This window comes from Triplophysa dalaica, chromosome 8 (assembly GCF_015846415.1).
Source record: "Triplophysa dalaica isolate WHDGS20190420 chromosome 8, ASM1584641v1, whole genome shotgun sequence".
Taxonomy (NCBI): domain Eukaryota; kingdom Metazoa; phylum Chordata; class Actinopteri; order Cypriniformes; family Nemacheilidae; genus Triplophysa; species Triplophysa dalaica.
Genome location: NC_079549.1, coordinates 19,043,386 through 19,058,857, shown reverse-complemented (window position 1 = coordinate 19,058,857; position 15,472 = coordinate 19,043,386). Strand labels below are relative to the sequence as shown.

Sequence of the window (15,472 nt, the reverse complement as noted above, 5' to 3'; positions counted from 1 at the left end):
CTGCAAACATAAACACTTAGAGACTATATTTGCATATATATTTACATAATATTTACAAAAATTATGCATTCAATTATTGTTTAATTAACATGCAAACCTTATCACATATACTTTACTTTAACATAGGCCTGAAACATTTTACTGTTTTTTATCAGTTTGTGGGCACTTCATTTATCAAATTTGATCAAGATTATTTTCAGTATAAATTCAACTGCAAGGATTATTTTGGTCCTCAGGAAACTAATGTACTATTCATGCCTATTATGTAAATGTGTTTACTCTAAACATTAGCCTATAACAGTCAAATATATATGCCAAATTCTGACCAAACTGTGTACATTAAGACAACACCATGTTTTGATGAATAAAGCTGAACTTTTCACTGTTTAGTGAGATTCATCCTTATCATCAAGCTTTACTGGTTACATATTTCTCTGGATCGTAGATATATTTTAATGTGAATTTCATTCAATTTAATAAAACAAGTTTAGCTTTACCATGGGGGAAACATTACAGTGTAGCAGCAAAATGCTAAACAAAGGGACAAACAAACATAATATATAGGAAATATACAATAATATACCATTCAGATTATTTAAAAATATGCAAATATAATACACGTATAAATATAGTCGCCCCGATGCTTTAAAAAAATATAAAATACACAAATACATAAAAAGCAGATTAGGTCCTTTGTCATCGTCATGTGATCGTCGTCACGTGACACGTCGTGATCATCATGGCGGCCACCTCTGTTTTCCAGAGAGTGAGAACGGGCTCGAAAATAGGAGCTCAGTATGATCAAGATGGAAATCTCATCAAGGTACGACGAAAACACAAACACGTAAACACATACGAATCGAAGTACCTGATAAATTAGTTTTTTACTGTTATTGAATTCATTGCGGAAGGCGAAGTTCAGTAAATAATATATCAGTTAGGTTAAACATTAGGGTGTGTTAATACTTCGCTGTCATTACAATGACAAGCATCTGTTGCAGTATTCTATATATGTTTTAAATCTATACTTGTCTTTTTGCCTTTCAAAGTAAGTAAGAGTAATTCATTAATACTTAATTACCATGAACCTGCCCACACTGTGTACTGACGTTTAGTGTCATTGTTACCATGGTGACAGGTGGAGACACGTGAGGATGAGGAGCAGAGCATCAAGCTTGCTGAGATTTTGGAGTTGTTGCTGGCGGCTGGTTATTTCAGAGCACGCATTAAAGGACTATCACCATTCGACAAGGTATATCTGCACCAACTCATACAGACATTTAGATCAACACACCATAAATGCCCTAAACACATCTTCACGAGGTGTGTAAAAAAACAGGACTTTTATTATAGTTTTGCAATGACATGTTGCTGGGTTATGATCCCCACTGTCCAATCATTTGTGTTTGCTTTCGCTTTTTAGGTGGTCGGAGGAATGACCTGGTGCATAACTACATGCAACTTTGATATAGACGTTGATCTGCTCTTCCAGGAAAATTCCACCATTGGCCAGAAAATGTGAGTGACATCAAATAATGGAGTCACAAACAAAGAGCTCTCTTCCTCCCGATAGGTTGAACTGATTTCTGTGCAATGTTTTGTTCTGTTTCTGTCATCTCCATTGAAGTGCTTTGACGGAGAAGATTGTGTCGGTTCTGCCCAAAATGAAATGTCCTCACAGGCTGGAACCTCATCAGATCCAAGGGTTGGATTTCATCCATATCTTCCCTGTTGTACAGGTACCTATACCTGCATACCTGAAGCCTCTTAAGGGCTAAATTTCTAGTCATTTATGAAACATTTCACATTATTAACAAAAAATGCATCTTTTTTGTGGCATACACAGTGGTTGGTAAAAAAGGCAATTGAAACCCGGGAGGAGATGGGGGATTATGTCAGATCGTATTCCATCTCTCAGTTCCAGAAAACGCATACGTTCCCTGAGGTGAGCCAACAGGACAACTAAACTAAAACCAGAACTTTAAAGGACTAGAACTGCGGATGACTCTTCATGCTCTGTAAAATATTTTTTGTTGAAAACTTAATTAACATGTTTATTTTAGGACGAGGAGTTTGCAGTGAGGAAGGAAAAAGCCATCAGCACTTTGGTGGATGTGTGTGTGAGTATCTGATAAGCTTCATGCTTTTATACACATGCAATATATATATTTATGAATAGGAATATGTATGTATTTGGGTGAAGGGGGTGTATGCTCCTCAAAGGCGATATAAACGTCAGGTGGACGCCGGTGATCTTTTTGATGAGGAATCTCGGGTTCACTCAACCTTGCTGGAGTTTGGCAGGTACTGTTATGTTACTTTTATGCATTGATCATATATGCATCTACACTCTTATATACATTATCATCTGTTTCTTCCTTCTTCATTGGCCCTGGGTTTTTTTATCTGATGTTTTTAGCGTATCCATATCCAACTCAAATCCATTTCATTTTTTTCCAAGTATCATCAGCAATAAAAAGTACAAGAAATCTGATGTTTGAACACCCAATCCAAGCCATACCCGTATGAGATTTTTAAATTGTACTTTTGTTTTTGTCATTCAAAATGTGTATTGGGGCAGTGTCCACACACACTCCTTGTTGCTCACCACAAATCTCTATTTTTTATCTTCATTCATTCATTTTGCAGGTTTCTGTAAGCATCTTTCTCCTGATTTTTCTCTCATGTTCTTATTCTTCATTTCTATTCTCTCTGTCTATATTTCACTGATCAGTCCATGTCTTCTCATGTCACAATATATGCAGTGAGTATGAATGCGGTTAGTTTTCTGCCAATGAGAATGACACTAAATGTGTTGTCTTTGCATCATCTTTAATTTTGCATCTGCTGTTTTTCAGACATTGCATCTGAATGTTTTTCTTTGATGGGATTGTTCTCATCATGTTGTGTGTCGCATCCATACTTTGATGTCATTGGATTTGGTTTTGTTTGACGTGAGCCTTATGCTGTCTATAATGTCAGTGTAAAGAACACGATGAAACATTTAAAATGCTCTTTCTCTCTTGTTTTTACAGGCGCTATGGATTTAGCAAACAGGTTAAAGCAGGCACAGTGAGTATACAAATCACTCTGATAGGGATGTTTTAGAGCATATATTAAGTTAAATCCTACTTTTATTAAGACACAGTGGTGCTATAACTGTGCAAATACATCACTTTTATTTCAGAAGCACTCATTGCACTGGTCTTTAGCTTTTAAATTAAACATAAAACTGTCATCGGTTTAGTGCACATTGGTCTATCTAAGCCAAAAGTTTGTTTGTTTGGCAGTGTAGCATTTTACAATAAAAAACAAACAATTTCTCATCATGATTTTTTGTAATATTTAAATAGCTGTTTGATAATTTCAATATTATTTCAACTGATACCCCAATATGCAGCCATAAACATTCACTGATCCTAATAATATTTCTGCTCAAATAGACACATTAGATCACTGCTGGCTAAAAATGACTTGGTACTGACCTTTGGTTCTTTAGATCTGTGGGGTTCTCATGTGTTGATGTTTGTAACAGGCATCGGAGCAGAAGCAGGTGTCGGCTCAGGGCACACAGGCTGTTCCTCCTGGAATGACTCAAGTATCTGAAGAAGAGGACCTGCAGGCAGCGGAGGAGGTCAGATATGAGCATCATATTAACTTATCTATCACTCACTTGTCATTCATCCTGACCATCCTGAGTTTGAATCATTTGACCAATCAGAAGCTGTGTTTGTCTCTCTTACAGCTCAGAATTAAAGCCTTGATGACTGGAATGGCTGCCATGGCAACAGAGGAGGTAAGCTTCTGAATATCTGCATAAATTGTATAAAACCGGCATTGTTTCCTAAAATTTAAATTACATATTTTTCTCCGTTTTTGGTTCTTTTCTGGAGGTTGACAGTATAAATGACCTTCCCCTTCTATGGAATTAGATTGAAAATAAATATTAATTAAAAATTATATATAATAAAAAAAAAATGTTTTAAAGATTTCAGTTTTGGGTAAACTTTTCTTTTAAGAGTTGTTTATATACAATGCATTTATGTGCTCAGCATGAGTTCTTACCAAAGCAATATTTAAAATATTCTGTTTACAGGGGAAGCTGTCGGCTAGTACAGTTGGGCAGATTGTTGGCCTACAATCTGAAGAGATCAAGCAAATTGTCACAGAGTATGCTGAAAAGGTGAGTTCAGCTTTAATAATACGTCTGTAACTATTAGATATTATATTAACTTCTATGAATTATTATAATTTTATATTTAAAATTGAGCCTCTGGGTTACTGAACATATGTGATTTGACAGGCCGAGCGTTCAGCCGAGGATCGACCCGAGAGATTTGGACCCGCACAGCAACACCGCCGCCAGATTACATCACTTAATAAACAAATCACACAAAAGAACAAAGAACTGAAAGAGGTAACAGACATGTTCACACCTGTTCATAAATATGCCCCACATTTTGGGCAGTTTCGACTAAACTTACTTTGACTAAAATCATTATTTATTGTTATTTCAGCTGCAGGTCAAGCAGCAGGAGATCAGAGCAGCATGTGAGGATGCTAAACTCAAACTATCAGAGGTAAGACAGACAGACACTGGCACGTACTGACAGATGACTGGTTGACCTTGACCATTGAAGTGTGTTTGTGTGTTTTTAGGCCACCACATGCACTGAAAAGCTGGAGAAAGAGCTAAGCACTCTGGAGGATGTGGAGTGCCAGGCGGATTCTGGGTATGTGAGCAAAACTCGAGTTGTAATAATCAAACGTCATCTCTGAAGTACTTTCTTACATAAAATGTCTACCTTGAATGCACCATGCTTAAAAGGAAGTGCAAAATATAAATCAATAGGTCATTTCTGATTTCAGACTTCATTTTCGATTGTGATTTTTGGTATGTTTCAGGGTGCTGGAAAAACTTTGTGATCTAGTGGCCATGAATGAAAACCTGAAACACCAAGAGCAAACATTCCGTGCTCACTGTCGCGTATGTTTCCATCCTCAATCTACCTCACAAGTTACCAAGGAAAACTCACACATTAGGTCAATAGTAGTATCCCAGCATCATGTAAACAGTATAACCAAGCTGGTTATAGTTTACTAAAACCAAAACTGTGAAAACATTTGTTAATTACAAAAAATTGGCCTAAATATGAAATTCCAAAATAATATTAAATAGGTGAAATAATAAATTTAGAAGTTTAATATGTTAAGTCTATAAATTAATTTAATAAATAATAAATTAAATGTAAATAAAGATATATTAATATTAAATAACAACATAAAAATAATAATGTCAAAAGGACATTAGAATTGTTAAAAAATAATCTAAAATCAACTTAAAAGCTTATTTCACATTAAAAATCAAAACAAAGGTATAACTCTGTAATGAAATAAACAAACCAATAAATGTGTGGGTTTTCCGGCAGTTCTATTGTGCTTGGGGTTATGCAAAACATCTGTGTTTTTTGTGTTATGGCTGTGTGTATAAAGGAGGAAATGACCCGTCTGCAGCAGAGCATTGAGGAGCTGAAGATGGAGTCTGGAGATGAAGGCGACGACAAAAAGGTTTCAATCACATTTACAGTCGCACCGTCTGTATCGATCTAAGTCTCTTATTCTAATCCTCTGTGTATGTCTGTAGGAGATGAATCTGTTGATAGATCAGCAGCACTCTGCAGACAGAGAAAAGCTGCAGAAGATTCGTCTGCTCATGGTGAGGCTACGAGGACTGACGCTGGTACTAGAGTTATTCGAGAATCTTCTTTTCTCATTGTTACACTTCACTGCAGGCTCGGAGGAACCGTGAGATCGCCATCCTGCAGAGAAAGATTGATGAGGTTCCTAGCAGAGCAGAGCTGACGCAGTATCAGAAGCGCTTCATTGAACTGTACAGCCAAGGTGTTTGTGTGCATCAATTTTTATAAAATGATGTGCTGATTTAAGCCATTGTACAATGCTCTTAAATGCACACCTGTTACCGCAACAATTATTGAACTTTTTTAAGGGCAGTAAAAACTTTACTGTTTTATTAAGCACATATTGTTCATTTGGTGTTTTTACAGTTTCTGCAACACATAAGGAGACAAAACAGTTCTTTACGCTGTACAACACACTAGATGACAAAAAAGTTTACCTGGAGAAAGAGGTATCTGCATTTATGTAGCTGCTGTAGTAATAATTAGAAGTTAATTTCATATATGTATTCATATGTTTATGAATAAAGTCAAATCAAAATCTGTAATGAACATCATTAATCAGGCACTGTATTTCCTTTCAGGTCAATCTACTGAACTCCATACACGATCATTTTCACCAGTACGTATCAAATAAACTAAAGCACTTGTGCAAAGATTTCCAAATACTACTACATTTATAATGAAATATTAAAAATGCACAGGCAAAATGTATGTTTTGTGTGTGTGTGTGTGTGTGTGTATAGGGCCATGGCTTCCTCAGGAGGTAAAGAGCAGTTTCTTAGACAGATGGAGCAAATTGTGGAAGGAATCAAACAGAGCCGTATGAAGGTACAATACGTACTACACACACAGAAAAAGATGCAGGCAATTTATACTGACTAAATAAATTGCATGGATTAGTTCCACTCCAACATTGTTTTTAGCCAATCAGAAACATGAATTACATTAGTGTCTAACGTGTGTATATGTGCTTATTGAAGATGGAAAAGAAACGGCAGGAGAATAAGATGCGCAGAGATCAGCTGAATGATGAGTATCTGGAACTGCTGGACAAGCAAAGACTCTACTTTAAAACCGTTAAAGACTTTAAAGAGGTAAATACACACTCCAATAGAAAAACTTAGGTTTTTAGTGATTAAAAATCCAATGACAGATTCACCATCAATAAAGTGTCATTTCATTATATAGAATGCATAAAGAAAAGGGCAGCTAGTGTTTTTTTTGCTTATAATTGGTTTCTTCAATTTACATTTATGCATTTGGCAGACGCTTTTATCCAAAGCGACTTACATTGCATTAACCTATACATTTGTTCATAGGTTTGTGCAATCCCCTGGGATCGAACGCACAACCTTGCGTTGTTAACGCAATGCTCTTACCACTGAGCTACACATTGTTAATGTGGAACAATTGTGGTTAATTGAACGATAAGATTTAATTTTGGTCTGGCACAAATATTTTTTCCTCGTATATAGTTCACCCAAAAATGAAAAATGTTGATAGCCGAACAGCGGTGGCACCCATTGACTTCTGTTGTATTGACACAAAACTAATGAAAGTGAAGGGCTGCCATCGTTTGGGCAAGAGCATTTTTCAGAATATCTTCCCTTGTGTTCTGCGGAAGGAAGAAAGTCATACAGGTTTGAAATGAGAAGAGGATGAGTAAATGATTAGATTTTCATTTATGGGTGAACGAACACTTTTACTGGAAGAGCAGTGGCTTGTGAGGGTTTATTGTAAATACGCGATTGGACATCTTTACTAAACATACAGGGATGGGATTAAACTCATACGGTAATTGTTGTACTGTGAAATTAATAGCATGCATTGTCTGTTGTTACAGGAGTGCCGCAAGAATGAGATGCTCTTATCTAAACTAAGAGCAAAGGGAGCTTCATAACATCTGAACACAACCGACAACAGTACACAAAGTGGCACTTCAAACAAATCACATATTCCTTCATGTTTGTGTTTCATTGTTTTAATGCAGACTGATGCTGAGATTAGAGCCGTTCTAATATTGATAAAGCAGATTGGGTGGGAAACATTGGGTGTGTAAGCCTGGACAGGTTGATGTCAGAACTGTTAAACCTTTCATCCGTGCCTTTTTATACCGTTTAACACACATTTACCTTGTTTAATTTACTAATCACTGTCTTGTTTGTAGCATTATCATAATAATCTGCTACCATAAAAACTCAATAAAGAGTCAATAAGCCGTTTTTTTGATTTTGATTATTTTTTTAACCTGAGAAAGTCACACAATACGTAAATTATTGGCTGAATTATGCTGGGGTCTAACTGGTTGCCAGACCTTTATTATTGAACATTCTCACCATGGAAATAGCTTTTTATATTTACATTAGAGTTCATTATTTGTTGACAAAATCCATCAAACGTGTTTTTGCAGTTTTGTGCAAAGTATCACAAACTGCAAGTATTACTGTTTTAATAACACTATTAATGTTAAATTTGTATTACTAGTTATTAATAAAGAGTAAATAGTGTATCATTTTGTGCCTTCTTTATTAAAATCATGCAAAGCACCATTTAAACGTGAAGATATTTATACAAATAGACATACTAAAGACTATTTATGGTTCTTTTTTAACACACTGATAATTGCAAGTTCAAGCAAGAATGATGCAGTTTAATAATTAGATAATCACAGATGTTTCCATGTTTTAATTTTAGCCAGTAACAATGCTTATCAAGAGAACAATGCTTAACATGATAAAGTCAATAAGAAAATATTATATAACAATATTATGGCCTCTGAAAACAGATTGCTGTGAACACATGGAATGCAGACCGTCGGAGGCTTGTTACACAACCAAGCAGAATTTTGAACAATATTACAGTCGTGTAGTCCGAGTAAATCCACATCTAAAGAGGTGCATTTCAGGAAACATCTCAGCGTGAGAACTGCCTGCTTTCTCCTCTCCCCTTGCTGATATGTTTGAAGATCTTGGCCTTGTGGACATTCTTAGATTTCTGGTAGCCGAAACCTCCTCCACCTCCTCTTTTCATCATCTTCGCTCCTCTACTGCTGTGAACGTCTGAGAGAGAACGGTTAAGGAACACACACACGGAAGAACATAACACTGGAGGCTTTATACTCCCACACACAACCATACTTACATTACATACATCAGAACATAATTGTAATGAGAAATATACCTCAAGTTATATTTTTAACGCATTCATAGTTCACATAGTATTCACATGGCAGCAGTGGGTTTGATCAAATTAAAAAGCAAAAACATCCCAACTTTAGACCCAGAATTCTCTTTAAATAAATACACTGCAATAATGGAACGATAAAAATGATTTAGTATAATGCTGAAAGGATACTGAGGTCTACATAGGGTGGCACTATAAACCCAAAGGACAAGGCCACCTTGGGGAGCTCGAGGGTTTCTACATTATAGATCTGTTTGAGGGAATGTGAGTCATAGGCTCTGACATAGGCCTTGTATCCCTCCTGAGCTGATTTATGGAGGAAATAGTTCTTCTCAATCAGCTTCTCCAGCTGAAAAAAAGCAACAGCATAAAAAGATCAATCAGCATGAAAACACAAATCTAATACCAGATGAATCCCCAGGAGTTCAAATTCTAAATCTCACCTGTGACTGAATATCAGAGATTTTACTCCAGGAGAACTCAAACTCACTCAGAGGAACCTTTGTGGAAGAAAGTGAAAATAAAACACTATACAAAGATGCCGTCAAGTCAATGAGGCAAGACTACTTGACGATGATGTACATATTTGAAATTATACCCACAAATTATTTTCGTTGGCTACTAACTAAACAATGTAATGACTCTAGTGTCCTAAGTGCACATATTTAGGTTCTTATGAAAGACCAGTGTAATGCTGTCCTACTTTTGCTTGCTTGAGGAATCTCAAAAAGCCGAGCTCTTCTGGTCTCAGGATGAGGAGGGCGTGTCCTCTGCCGTTAATTCCACGTGCTGTTCTCCCCACACGATGTATGTACTCCTAAAATGCCAACAGAAACTCATCAAAATCTAGACACACAACGTACAAAAGAGATGACGCTATCATATTGGACTGCATATATCAACAAACATGACTGCTGTACCTTGGGATCATCAGGTGGGTCAAACTGAACGATCCAATCCACCTCTGGGATGTCCAGACCTCTGGCAGCGACATCAGTACAGAGAAGAATGCCAGAGTCTGCGTTACAGAACTGGAAAAACGTGGTTGTTCTCTTGGTCTGTTTCTGCTTGCCCTGGGAAATGAATCAAATATTAAATAGACATTCCTCACACTAAATAAACATATTTCGTCATCTAACTCCACGTAGTGATTTAAGTTAACTTACGTGAATGCCCATGACAGGCAGGTCGATGTAATTCAGCAGCTCATAATGATACTTTACAGACATGCAGGATGAGAAGAACACCATGATCTTCTTCTTCCGGTTCTTCTTCAGAAATGTGAAGAGTAGCAAAAAGCGTTTCTCTGAAGGACATACGACATAACCCTAAAAACACAAAAACCTCAAATCAAAAAAACATGTCCGACTGGTCCTGACAGAGGCATCACTCGTGTGAATGGTTGACCTGTTCTAGTCCTTCCACAGTGGCTGTGTCTTTGTTGTCATCCACCCCCACATACAACGGCTCCTTTTTAAGGGAGATTCGTGCAAGGTCTTCCACCTTACGTGTCTGTGTTGCTGAAAACAACATCGTCAGCCTTTTTTCTGGAGAAGAAAATAGAAATTGTCATGATTCCATCACATGATATTGCTATGCCACACGGCTTCAAATATATTTCTGTGTTATAGTCCATACGTATACCAAGTATTATAATATATAGGCAGAGCAATAATAATAATAATTGCGGTGCTGTTTGAGGCTGTAAGGTCATCTTACTCGGCAGCAGTTTGATGATCTGTTTGAGCTCCTCCTCAAAGCCCACCTCCAGAATCCTATCTGCCTCATCGATGATCAGACACTGAAGATTCTTAAACATGAAGCCAGGTGTGTTCTGGGAAAATGCAAAGCAACAGAGGTCAAGTATACGTCAAATAAATCAAGACACTTGTGGCAAAAGCGTGAATGACTTTACCTGCAGGTGATCAAGAAGTCTCCCAGGTGTGGCAACCAGAATATTGACCCCATTAGCGAGTTTCTGGGCTTCGGCAGAGCGATTGCTGCCTCCCATGATGAGGCCGTAAGTGTGCACGTGATGAGCCATCAACTCCTTCATCACTCCATACGTCTGCATGGCCAACTCACGTGTAGGAGACAGAATAATCACTCCAGTTCCTGAAAAAAAATGATATAATCACATCTTAGTGTCTATATAGTGTGGCAACATTAAATCCACTTAGCAGCTTGAAGTCTAGAGTATGTAAATGTTCTCAGTGTGCACACTCACCATTCCTGGGCATGAATTTGAGTTTGTAGATGAGCTCAATAGCAGGAATCAGGAAAGCCAGTGTTTTACCACTTCCTGTTTTAGCAGCTGCCAAAATGTCTCTTTTGGATGAGAACACAATTGTCAAAAATCAGTACAACAAACAACACATCAATTATTAATAGCAAATTCACTGAAAGCATAGCAGACTCACCGTCCTTCCAGCAGAGGGCGTATGGTCTTGTGCTGGATCTCTGTCATGGTCTCAAAGCCCATTTCTTCCACTCCCCTTAGTGTATTCTCGCTTACGACCTCCGCCAAAGATGCAAATGATTTGTCCTCAAATGCACCTGGGCAACATATACATTTTAAGAAACAATTTTTATAAGCGCACAACGTAATTTCCAGATTTTGCCATGTGTACCTGTCAGCCCTAAAGGAAGCTCTGGTCCGTCTTCATCCTCCTCTTCGGAATCCTCCTTTTCTTCATTTCCATTTTCTGGCAGCTTCTCAGGCACTTCACCTTCCTCTGATATTTCCACAATCTGTTCATTTTCTCTGACTTCTGATGCTTCGGTGGTATGTTCACCTGCCTTCTGCTTTTTTACCTTTTTTAAACCTAATGAGGAAGACCCATCAAACAACACTTTTTAAACTGACAAACTGCAAAACATTTATTTTATTTTAATAAGTTATATCAATATAGGAACCAGGACCACACACTTTTTCGTTTAGCCAGTTCCAACAACCTTATCAATTCTTAATTTACGTTGTTTAATAAAAACTCTCAATTGTTAGAGTTAAGATTTGTCATTAACACTTACTGGATGTTGAATCTATTGTCCCATCCAGTTTTCTTTTCTTTTTCTTCTTCTTGATGTTGTGTGAGGGTTCATTCTCCTCCGCGGAGAAACTCTGCTGCTGGTTTTCAGTGGTTGTCAGTGTAGATTCACTGATCACATCAGATTCCTCCAGATCAACATTTACCTCTGTCAGATCATAAACATGCTAGTTTATTACACAAGTAACAGTACAGTGGTTTCAACACAAGCCAACACAAGTCAACGTTACAGAACATAAATATCCAATTTAACCTTTTAGATTTTTTTTTAAACACACCGACAGCATTATAAGTACAACGTTGTACTGAATTAATACAACTGATGACAAATAAGCGAAATAAAAGTACATGCACAAAAACACCATAAGCAATGCGATGGCACACTAACGCTTGCATGATTCTGAAAACATCTCAATTATGTCTTAAATAACGTCACATTTATACAAAAACGTAAAAAGTAGCTTCACCGTTGTCTTCTTGTTGTTGTTTTTGTAGCAGTTTGCGTTGTTTATTTTTCTGTGCTCTTTTGTCGAGTTTCTTACGGATAATTCTCATCTGCATGTCCGCCATGGCTGTAGACGACAAACACGTGTGTATGCGTGCGTATGCGGGGTCCTGCGCTCAGGTGCCTGCCCTATCGTATGCCTGATTGAAAACAACTCGAGACCATTTAAACAGATAAAAAAACTTAGTTTCATTTTAGTTTATAAATAGCAAAATTCGATTTTAAGAAACTAATGTCGTCAACAATAATTAAATATTGTTAGTTTTTTCACATTTCACAATGTAGCTGTTCATGTAAGTGTGAATGTATTTTAATTATGCATATTTATAAGGACATTGACTGAAACTGTCTAACGATAGTAGGCAACATATTCTCTCGTTAAACTAATGTCTTTCGCATTTTTGTGCTTTGTGTATGATAAAAAATTATTTCATATATGGGCCATTCTACAGAACTGCTGTCCCACATAAAAAAAACATTTAAAAAGCATTCAAGTATTCAAATCTTAGTTGTTTACTAAGATCCTTATATCACCTTTCGAAACACATAATTATATTTATAATATGATTCAACTTATATATATATTTATATAATCAAAATGTATTGGATGCTCTTAGTGGAGAGATGGGTGTCCCGAACCCAAAACTCTAAATTTCAACTTTTAAACTTCATTTTTTTTACATTGTTGTTCTTAAAAATAACTTTTTGATGTTCATTTTTTATATATAGTATATATATTTATATAGGTACATTATATATGTAAAAAAATGTGTCCTGTATAACAGTGTATATTTTGGTCTATTGGCTGAGACTGATTTTAGCCACACCCCTAAATTTTTTATATTCACTTCACACTGTGTGAAGCACTGACTGATATACATACAATGTAAAAAACATTTACACAATGCAGCATGCTATCAGACCAGAGCCAGTTTGCTTATATTTAGCCGAAAAGAAAGTAAATAGATGATATTTTTAAGAAAAATTGATGGACGGTGTTCTGTCCCATTGTGGCGTCAAATGGTAAATGTTGGTTTGACAAGTTCGATTGACGTTTTTCAATCTAACAATACGTGATTCTACTATGTGTAGAAGGACAGATAAGAATAAGACATAACATACCCATCAACCCATTTAAAAATATAAATAAAGATGATCACATGGATTGAAAACAACCAGATACACATGTATGCAGCTACAATAATGAATAATAATAACAACAAAAAGGGATATGACTCTACAATACAAAAAAGAAAGGAATTACTCATAAATCCCATACATTATCCGTGGAACAATTTTTTCTTCTAAGAAAAAAATGACAAGTTTCCTGTGAACAACATTATTTATTAAGACCATTATCAAAAGCAGGATTGATGATAATTATAGGATGGGTCTCGGTAATGATTCATGGGTTGCCACTATTCTTCAAAATGTTCTTAATCCTCCTGTCAAGCTGGTCTCGCTCACTGATAAAAGAAAGTTTAAAGTTGTAGACAAAATTGTTATTGGAAATAATTGCAGGATGTCATGCTTGACCATTTCGGCTTCATATCATCCTTACATACCTTATGTCAATGACGGGCCCTTCTAGAAATTTCTCCTCAGCCTCCAGCATGTTGAGATTTTCCAATCCGGAGGATTGCAACATATGTCAAGCCACTTTGATTTCTTTTGTCCACTGATGGACTGTGCAAATAAAATTGAGAATGTCATTAAAACACTTCCACATATTTCTCTGTGAGTCATTTATGTATTCATTAGACAAGCTATTGGTTTAAAGTGCAGTAAATATGTAAAATGCATTCTTGAACACATTTATATTATTTCCAGGTATTATTACAGATGAGATCAATAACATCACAACATAATAGGTCTAATTAGCCAGTCAACAAGCTATTAAGAAAACAAGATACACAATCAATTGAGCACAAACAAACATAATAAAACCCACATTAGGTGCACATACATTTTAATCAGGATCATTAAGCTATTTTAACAAGGAAGTACATTAAATGGGAATAAAGTTTTCAATTTGAGTTTCATCATGTTTGTGATTGTTGGTGCTCAATTATTGATCTTTTGTTTTTTTAATACACATTTAAGAAAATTGTTTGCTGGCTAATTATTATGTTGACTGTGATGATCTCACCTGTGATTCATTGTAAATTGATTTAGTTTACACAAATATAAGACAACTGTGGTAGGTTTTAATGCAGGTAAACAGGGTCAGAAGAATATCTTAACAAGACAAGGCCATCTCACATAGGCTAGAGACAGACAACAAAATAAAAATAAAATATTTATGAAGATAAGTAAGAGATATCGAGTAACGTTAAGCATACACGTGGTAAGCTGAGGTTGATCCAGACAGAACATCGACATGGTCAAAAAGTATTAATTTGATTGTCTTATAAGTATAATTTACACATACATATCTGTTAAGATGAAGAAATAAATTCATATCGATAGAAGTTAATCGTTTAAAAACTATAAATGCTGGACGATTGCTTAATAACAAAAACGTTTATTTAGCATAACTCGTGATGGACGATGAAGTTATCTGTTCTTAGGTCTGTTCTGGTGGTTCCTAATGTACAGCGTCTTCAAAAAAGTAAAAACAGGGGCGTAAAACTGCCTGCTCCAGGTCATTCTTGGACCCCATTGACTACCATAATAGGAAATATTACCTTTTTTTGCTCTGTTGAACTCAAAATTAGATATTTTGAAGAATGTAGGACAGCAAAAAGTTTCTGGGCTATTTTTGACTATTGCCATGTTTCCTATGGTACAGTAGTAATATATCGTCGCGTCCCAATATCTCTCTCCAAGTTTGTTTCTTCCAATCAAAGAAATTTATACAGTAGAGAGAGTAATTCATGACAGATTTTTTTTGGGTGAACTATCCCTTTAATTCAAGACTCTAAAATCCACCTTCCCGTAACTTGTGTATGTTTGTGTGTAGATTGACTATTTCCGCCTTGAATTTAGCCTAAGATGCTGGAATGGCGTTAATAATGAAACAATAAATAAATAAATAT

The 15,472-nt window shown here is 36.2% G+C and overlaps 2 protein-coding genes across 2 annotated transcripts; one reads left to right on the top strand and one right to left on the bottom strand.

Annotated features, from left to right (window-relative positions):
- The first annotated feature begins 728 nt into the window (after positions 1–728).
- ccdc93 (coiled-coil domain containing 93) lies at positions 729–7,917 on the top strand. Its single transcript, XM_056755460.1, has 23 exons — positions 729–823; positions 1,139–1,252; positions 1,424–1,518; positions 1,628–1,739; positions 1,847–1,945; positions 2,064–2,120; positions 2,204–2,304; positions 3,036–3,072; positions 3,536–3,634; positions 3,746–3,796; positions 4,097–4,183; positions 4,304–4,417; positions 4,518–4,580; positions 4,660–4,733; positions 4,906–4,987; positions 5,494–5,568; positions 5,645–5,716; positions 5,793–5,901; positions 6,066–6,148; positions 6,281–6,318; positions 6,443–6,527; positions 6,680–6,793; positions 7,543–7,917. The coding sequence occupies exons 1-23, from the start codon at positions 740–742 to the stop codon at positions 7,597–7,599; spliced, it is 1,902 nt and encodes a 633-aa protein (XP_056611438.1). The 5' UTR covers positions 729–739; the 3' UTR covers positions 7,600–7,917.
- Positions 7,918–8,208: 291 nt separating this feature from the next.
- Positions 8,209–12,526, bottom strand: ddx18 (DEAD (Asp-Glu-Ala-Asp) box polypeptide 18). The gene is made up of 14 exons (XM_056755459.1): positions 12,397–12,526; positions 11,913–12,077; positions 11,513–11,707; positions 11,303–11,438; positions 11,110–11,210; positions 10,798–10,997; positions 10,602–10,716; positions 10,290–10,429; positions 10,049–10,210; positions 9,803–9,955; positions 9,586–9,699; positions 9,326–9,382; positions 9,054–9,231; positions 8,209–8,758 (listed from the first exon to the last, which is right to left on the bottom strand). Exons 1-14 carry the CDS (start codon positions 12,497–12,499, stop codon positions 8,613–8,615), a joined length of 1,965 nt encoding a protein of 654 aa, XP_056611437.1. The 5' UTR covers positions 12,500–12,526; the 3' UTR covers positions 8,209–8,612.
- Positions 12,527–15,472: the final 2,946 nt, after the last annotated feature.